The sequence below is a fragment of the Vipera ursinii genome (assembly GCF_947247035.1).
Source record: "Vipera ursinii genome assembly, chromosome: Z".
In the NCBI taxonomy this organism is placed as follows: Eukaryota; Metazoa; Chordata; class Lepidosauria; order Squamata; family Viperidae; genus Vipera; species Vipera ursinii.
The window spans coordinates 38,801,805-38,810,345 of record NC_139517.1 but is presented as its reverse complement, the minus strand read 5'-3'; the positions used below and the strand labels follow the sequence as shown (position 1 = coordinate 38,810,345).

Below are 8,541 nucleotides of genomic sequence, written 5' to 3'. Positions count from 1 at the left end.
TATTCAAAACCAGGAATGGAACAGCAGCAGCAAAATCAACATGAAGATAGACAATAAGATCCACCATTATTCCAGCTGGGTGCAGCAATGGACACTGATCATAGTGATTTTTCTGCTAATTTATGTGATAATCTGTCTAAAAAAGGTATGTGTGTGTGTTTCTGTGTAGTGGATGAAACAGGATGGAGCTCAGCTGGAAATTTTTGTACTGTGCCAACTTATCTACTGGCCTTTTTATTTTGGGCAATTTCCTTGTGCCCCACACCCGTACTGTGCCAACTTACTTATCAACCTTTTTGTTTTGGGAAATGTGTCTAACACTGTCCCATTAGATATGAGCTCAAAATTAGCCGAAGTGACAGTGCTGCAAGACATTTACAGTATTTTCAACATGCTTGTTAAACTATCAATGTAACTCTGATAGCTTCTGTGGGAGGAAAGGTGCCAGGTCCTAGATTTGCTAACTCCCATCTCCCAACCCCACTCTACCACATTAAGAAAGGCATTAATTAGGTGGATGTTTTCCCAGTTGGAAGGGACGCGGTGGCTCAGTGGGTTAGGACACTGAGCTTGTTGATCAGAAGGTCGGCAGTTTGGCGGTTCGAATCCCGAGTGCCGCGTAACAGAGTGAGTGCCTGTTACTTGTCCCAGCTTCTGCCAACCTGGCAGTTCGAAAGCACGTAAACATGCAAGTAGAAAACTAGGGACCACTATGGTGGGAAGGTAACAGCATTCTGTGCACCTTTGGTGTCTAGTCATGCTGGCCACATGACCACGGAGACGTCCTCGGACAAGCGCTGGCTCTTCGGCTTTGAAATGGAGATCAGTACTGGCCCCTAGAGTCGGAAATGACTAGCATACATGTGTGGGGGAACCTTTACCTTTCCCAGTTAGCAAGGGGAAGTGGGATCCCTGGACTGCAGCCTCGTGAACTAACACAGTAAAGACATTACCTTCTGACCCCTTTACTGAAGGATAACAGAAATCAGCTGTCAAGACAGAGGAGATTACTGTTTATTGGCCTACTTAGTAGAAGAAAGCAGGTTAAAGTAGCTCCCTGGAAGAGGCAATTGTTTCTCATAGCACTTCTTTGCCTCTTGCGTTTTGTTTGGAATGTGTATATCCACCTTGTTCATGAGATTCCTGAAGACCAGCATTCAGAGGACAGATTCTTATTGCAAATGAATCCACCTGAGTTATAGAAGCTTTGGATTTCTAGTTACATCCATGTTTCCACATTTTTAGATGCAAGTTTTTTGCAAGGGTTACTTGTTATGCAACTGCATGCAAGCAGCATCTCAGTATTCCTCCCTTTAATATGTATGATTTGGGGATAAGGTATTTTTCACTGTTCTTCACTGAACACAATAAACATTTCAGAGAGATAGCATTTTAGAAAATAATTTTATTCTCATGATAATGATAGGTTTGGATTATTGAAGCATTGAAGAACCAGTGGTATAATGATGAGGCAAAAACTTAATAAAATTTATATTCTATTAATAATCTTTCTCTTTTGCTCCCCACTCAAATTAAGCAACATAACAACCCAAAGAGGAGAATAAAACCAAGAGGTACAAATAAGTAGGGGATGAAGATGATCGATCTTAATTACTTGAAAATTCAACAGCATACTCTTAAAAATATCTCCATCACCACCTCTTTTTCTCCTCAGAAAATCCTGTTTGTAAGTCTTTTGGTGAAATCATGCATTAGAAATTTGGCCAAGTAATTTTATCTCAAGGAACATTACAATAAATAATATAAAATACTCTCTCTTCAAATAATCTTATAATTTGATATATTCTTCTTGTAATTCAGCTACACCGTTAACAACTTGTTGGTAGAGAGTTTATGTGTCTGCAACTTTTTATCTCCACTGAAGCAACAGAATAAATTTAAATTCATCACAGAACAAATTTGAACATGTAGATAGAGTAATAGATCTTTTATTATCTTTCATATTGAGAACTTTGTGGGCATGGAAAGAAGGGAAAACCCTAAGCTAATTTGGATTTACAGAACTCAAAATAGCCTATTCCTATCTTTATCATCATTTAATCAATTGGACACAAAAGGTCCAGGGCTGCTGAAGTTGAAGTTCCCAGAGCAGAAAAATTAAAGCAATCTATGCAGCAGTTGTGTCTAATAGAAAGATTATCCACTAAAGTGTTGTGGGTGTGCAAAGCTCTGGAATAAGAAGCAGCGGCTTAAAATAAGGAATCAAAGATGCAATAAACCAAAGAGAACTTCCATTTCAAGAGTAGGTGAGAAAGAATTACATAACTGGATCAAACCAATAGCAAAGCTCTGGGGAGATTATCTGTTTTCTTTTATTTCCTTTTCCCTATAGCAGAAAGGACCCAATACATATCAAGTCAATCATTCTGCCACTAACCGTCAGGTCAAAACCTATCAGGACGAGACACCTCCAATCATTGCAAGATGTCATAAATCCCAAAAATTGTGTCTCATTTCACCAACCTGTACTTCTGGTTAACAGTTATTCCTATGCCTTGCAGCAGAGTTTCATTTTAATTCCTTGTACTTTCTTGGTACATTAATAGGTAGGCTGGATTTATATGCCACAATGTCCTCCCTTTTTCCTGCTAGTTGAATATGCCAAAATTTTACCAGCTTTATCAAAGAAAGATGCCAGTCCTTCTTGAATTGGAGACTTTCAGCTATGTTGAGCAAGGATTCCCTCAATCCTTACTCTTTGGCACCACACTGAAGAAGGTGGCCCAAATCCAAGGATCTGATGTCAGTACATTTTTTTACTATTTCTCCCTCCTAATACAACCAAGTTTCCATTATCTTCCTTTATTGAATATTTTTACAAGCACTATTCTAACAGAGCCTACGGCATATAATTTATAAACAAGGGTGGGTAGTCTTCAGAAATGATGTACAAGCGCTTCAGTACTCACGGGAGAGTAAGCACAGCACTTCTCCACTATACATTAGCCTTCCTTTTTTTTCAGGCATCCATCCAAGTCTTAATGAATCTATTCATTCAAAATTAATATGATTCTTAAAGCTGTGGCACCTTTTTTTTTTCTAAGCTCACATAGAAGCCTGACATATCTATAGAGGAGGGAAGGGAAACTCCTGAGGTCTCTGTGTTATTTAGAAATTACAAGGGTTGCTTGTTACAATTCCATGCCACAATAATGAATCTTAGTAAAGATTAATCCTTTTAAGAGTAAGTAAGTACAGAATGTAGCTGATTTCAAGAAACGTTAAGCAAAGTTGATTAAAACTACTTACAGGGCAATAATAATAAATTACCCCCATATTGTTGTCAAGTAAACCAAATGGATGTGTCCATGAAATCACAATTCTTACCTGTTAAAATCCTTTTATAGGAAGATCCTGGGGACTAGAGGCAGGAAGTAGATTTGGACCCAAAAATTACATTCTTAAAACATTGGTCTGGGTAAGAGAGTCTTATCATAGCATAACTGATAACGGTAGGAGCAAGCAGCAACTATGGACATAGTTAACATGTTCTGCGTTGATGATCATCCCTGGTCCTCCCCTAGACCTCCCCTAGATCCAGCAGCTTTCTAGACCTGCACATGTGTAATCAATAGTAGCAGATTTAGGACTCCAACTTGATCTATCCCAATTCCTCTTATTTCTGGTTTTTGTCCTGGTTGCTTTACCTGCAACATATCTGGCACATTATCAGAAGAGGAAGACAGCTAGGTTCCCAAGTTCACCAAGGAAAATAAATCCTCAGGAAGAAAGAAGCAATAGCAGGGTGGGTCAACACGCAAGCTTTCCACAAGGGAAGGCACCTCCTGCAGCAAAGGCAAAGGAGACTAGCTAGAATTGCCTCCTTGTGGGCTAAGGGGTGTGAGAGCTGCTCTGCCTTTTATCTGCCTAATGCCTCAAGCCAGGCTATCACACATGCTGGAAGGAGTTTTCCAAAGTCAGTACTGAGATCCAGAGAGCAATTTACAGGGATGTCAAAGACTTTCTCTCTGCCAGGCACATGGCGCATACCACACGTACATGCATGCATTCTGTATGATCAGAATCTGTTCAGCATGCAAAATACGAACAGAAGGGCCCTGAGCAGAGGCACTGGAGGGCTGAAGCATTTAAGGCAGCCTTCTCCAACATGATAACTTCCAGATGTGCTGGCTGGGAATTATGCAGTTATCATGCAACAGGACTGGAGGTTGTCAGAATGGAGAAGGCTGATTTAAGGTGATTTGTGTTGTAATTCTTTTTAGGCACTGGAAAAGGTCTGGCAATGAACAAATCCTGGGAGAAAAATTGAGAGTTATCTTTTCTCCCTTTCCCCCACAGTGGCGGGCTGGATGCAGCACCATAAGATAGCAAAGGAAGAGATCTAAGACAGTTTTAAATTGAAAGAGGAAAGGCGGCCATCTTCCTCCTGAAGCTGTTTGGCTCTGGCTGGGGACAGGCAAGAAGGACTTTAGAAGAGCCAGTCTATGGTCACTGTCCACCCCTGCCATTCCCCAAGCATTTGGGATAATCTGAGGCACCAGCGGAGACCAATTCTCTTCCTGTCCCTTCTCCTCAGGGACTGTCCCCACCCTTCCAGCCCTGAAATATAAAGAAAAATTTAAGGTCAATGTGATTCTTCATGATCTTGTGGGAAAGCCCAGGCAGTGCTGCTGGCAGGGTAAGGATGTTAAAGAAGTTGTTGGCACAAATGGCAAAAGGGGAATGGAGGGAATCCCCAGACAAGGAGGGGCATTGAGTTACAGGCTGGTCAATGATGATGTGGCTTTGGGGGTGCAAGTACTACAGCCATCCAAGCTCTACCTGTGGGGCTGAAGGCCAATCTTTTAGGGACAGCCTCTGCCCTCAGTGGCTCTCAGCTGTCACCCCCAAAGGTCTGAGTGGGAACAAGCTTCTTTCTAGGCAGATAAAAACCTGCCCTTGAGGCCTTAACGGATATAAACATCACGCCCCCAGTCCTCCACATTGTTACGGTTATGACCTAGAGCTTCCACCTCCTCCTCTTCCTGGCAGTAATGTTCCCGCCCTTTGCCCCGCCCACGCAGAGACCGGTTATGGTTTTGTCGGTCAGGCTCCTTGGCCTCTGGGGAGCCTTGGCACTGGAGGGGACGATGACTGTGGCCCTGGAAGTGATGAGGCTCAGGTTCTTCAGCCTGCCAGGCGCCCTGGCGGTGACTCAGGCAAGGAAGGTCCGGCTCCTCATAAGGGTCAGTTTCAATGTCCATGCAGGAATCCGCTGGATCTGTGTAAGCAGAATCACGACTGCCCAGCATCTCTGAATCAAAGGTGTCTTGTCGGGAAAGGCCTCGGGCAGCCAAGTGAGAAGGAGGCACCATTGAACGGATCTGGCCACGCCCCACTGGCTGCCCTGTGTAGCTGTGGAGGCCAGGATGCTCGGGGTCATGAGGTTCCTCCCCATGCACCAAATAGGGTCCCTGCTTGAAAGAAGCAGATATCGCACACCATGCAAACAAACAGAAGAAAAAGATAAAACAATGTTAGTGCAGCCACTACACAGCAGCAGTAATATCCTCAAACTGGTTAGAATGAGACATTCTTGAACTCTAGTCTTGTGAATCACCCTAGATTTAAGAAAGCAATCAGACTTCCTCTCCCCAGGCCAAGACAGACCATTTTTTGGGGCAGCATTTCCTCTTCTTTCTCCCCAAGCAGACGAACAAGAAAATCCCCATGCATCTTAATATCAAAGAAACTTGCAAAGAAATGAAGAAGATAGATAATTGAGGGACTGAGAAATTAGGGGTGTGGGAAGAGAGGTTTGGAACAATAGTGTTGCTGGTTAATTATAAAGTCCAGACTTAATAGCATAAAGTGTACTTTTAGGCAATAATGTATATTATTTTACTTACTTCAACAGAAAACAAACCATGCCATGCTATATTTTGGCTCTCCAAACTAGGATCTATTTGCCCCCAAATTCTGCCTTGAATGGCATCACCAGGAAAAAGAGAAATAGCGTCAGAGAAAAATGTTAGTTCTGGCATGTTGTCAGAAATTGCTGTTTAGATATAGTTTTGGACAAGTTATGCAGAATCAATGTGAACTAGAACAGGAATGAGAATCTTCTGTTCCTCCAATTGGATTTTGCTCAACAGCACTTCTTCTTCCAAATTTGGCTATATTTCATTCCCTGTGACATAATACATACATACATGCACACATACATACAGATATGTACATGCACACATGTAGTTATTTAGGAGAAAAATGAGACTTTTCCATTGTTTCTGTAACATTAAAAGGACTTACTACCCAGTTTGATAACCTGTAAGATTTCAGATTACATAGCTCACGATCAAACTGACTACATACTGCTCTGTGGGACTACAAGTAGTCCTCAACTTACAACCACAATTGAACCCAAAATTTCTGTTAAGAGAGACAGTTATTAAGTGAGTATTGCCCCATTTTAAGACCTTTCTTGCCACAATTGTTAAATGACTCACTGCAGTTCTTCAGTTAATAACACAGATGTTAAGTGAATCTAGCTTCCCCATTGACTTTGCTTGTCAGAATGTCACAAAAAGTGACCCCGGGACACTGCGGCCATCATAAATAAGAGTCGATTGCCAAGTGTCTGAATTTTGATCACATGACCATGGGGATGCTGCTATGGTCATAGGTCACTTTTTTCAGTGCTGTTATAACTTCAAATGATCACTAAAAGAATTGTTGTAAGTCGAGGATTAACTAACTGTACCTGGATTTTGGTTAAGTTCTGACACAATGCCATTTATATAGGAAATTAGTAGTCTATTGAGTCTCATCATGCAGACCCATAAAAAAGCAAGGAGGGCCAATTGGGAAAAGGATCAACTTAAGTAGTAGCTTCAGATATGTTTACCACTTCAGAGCCTGCACTTTTCTAAAAATAAAAAGCGTGTGACTTTTTCATCATATACTCAAACATTCATTTGAAACAAGGAAAACTCAAGTTTCTGAATGATCGGAACAGATTACCTTCGCTCCTGAAAAAACAAACTATTATAATTATGGTGCAAATTTATATTTTCAACTGAAGAAAGAAACATATTAGATGAGTCTCATGCCAGAAGTTAGTTTACTAGGTTTGCCTATCAATCTTTGAATTAGCTTAGAATTGCAATGGAAATTAACTTTCAAAGATGAGGGTCCTAGTTGAAGTAAAAAGATAAGACAATGAATACCGTAATGTGATATGGAAGGTGGTGATTCTGACAAAATTGGGTGCTGATTCTGATAGTTTGGTGTTGACTTGTCTACTAATTGCTAGGAAGCTAGAACAGGACATTGTTTTGATAAGTTGCAACAATGATTAGGTTTTTAGATAGTATATTATTTGGAGAGGCAGTAGTAGTGGATTTTTAAAAAATAATCTCACTCCACTGGAGCTTCCCCAACCTGGTGTATTCTAGATGTGCTGTAGCTCAACGCAGAGAATTTTCAGCACACTGAAAATTCACGCAGTTGAGTTGAAATCAGTAGATCTGAGCAGTACCAAATTGGGGAATAATTACCTTTCGAGTACAGCCCTTTTCCACATTCTTATACTCTGTTTAGGAATACAGTAGGAACATAGCATGGCAGAGGTGGTGAATGGTAGTGCAAATTCATCCAGGGGAAAAAAACAATGGCAACCATGGTCAGATTTGTGGCATAGTAACCCAGCTTTTGCATTCATGTACATATATTTGCAGAAAGCTTGGTCAATTCCTGCATGACCTGGCAAGAAAGTGAAGGAAAATGAATGCTTTTACGGCTTCTGTGATACCATTTTACCATGATTAAAATAAATTGCAATATTTTCCTTAAACTCCAGACCCAACATTCTCAGTTCAGTTTCCTAGGAATTACCGCTTGTTAAGACAAAGGCAGGGGAAGATGGAGATACACAGGAAACCTGACAAGGCATCCTCTCAATAAAATTAGTGTAAATTTTGAAAAGGAGGAGGGGTCCTTAGCAGAGGGATTCATCCAAGAAGTCTAAAGCAAAGAGCGGAAGAAGAAACAGAGAGCAATCACCTTCACTGAACAGCAGTACCAAGAGTCCTTTGAGGGCAAGCAGGAGCCTTGTTTGTGGATCTCCCTTATTTCTTCTTTCTGGAGCAACATCCCAGTTTTTCCAGAAAGCTATAACTCATGTTCCTCAACCCGGAGAGCTCCACTCAGCCCCTCGTCCAGGCTGCCCCTTCCACCCCAGAACCCCAGGTTGCGCTTGAGGGAGGTCAGCACTTGTACCTGGAGGTTGGAGACCGGGGCAGGGCTCGCAGCCAGGGCAGCAGTTGCCATGGTGCGGGTTAGCAGTGGATTGGGTGGATTGCTGCTAGGAGGATGTGTGGCCTTCCAGTAGGCTTCCAGGTACTCCGCCAGGTGTTCACAAGCATCTTCCAGTTGGTTTTCATCCAGAATGATGTCAAACATTTCCTGCAGAAAAATAGGATGAAGAGTCATTGGTTCAATGGGAGCAATAGAGAGATGGGTGGGGGGTATAAAAATGGGATGAAATATCAGGAGCAGCAGGAAGCAAAAGAGGAAGCTGGA

General features: G+C 41.8%; 2 protein-coding genes across 4 annotated transcripts in view; both read right to left on the bottom strand.

Moving 5' to 3' along the window:
- Window positions 1-1,407: 1,407 nt before the first annotated feature.
- On the bottom strand, window positions 1,408-5,498 carry LOC310649272 (voltage-dependent L-type calcium channel subunit beta-1-like; the record flags this gene model as incomplete). Its single annotated transcript, XM_083377573.1, has 1 exon — window positions 1,408-5,498. A coding segment is annotated over one exon (570 nt), but the record flags the coding sequence as incomplete, so codon positions are not given.
- The window catches only part of CACNB1 (calcium voltage-gated channel auxiliary subunit beta 1), a 76,995-nt gene continuing 73,825 nt past the window's right edge, over window positions 5,372-8,541 (bottom strand). For 2 of the 3 annotated variants that reach the window (XM_083379294.1, XM_083379296.1), the window contains 2 exons: window positions 8,239-8,424; window positions 5,372-7,983 (listed from right to left, as the gene is read on the bottom strand). In XM_083379294.1, the coding sequence (XP_083235420.1) occupies window positions 7,861-7,983; window positions 8,239-8,424 (309 nt within the window). In that variant the 3' untranslated portion in view covers window positions 5,372-7,860. Of the gene's footprint in view, window positions 8,425-8,541 lie in introns of all 3 variants that reach the window. The other variant, XM_083379295.1, reaches the window with a different exon arrangement.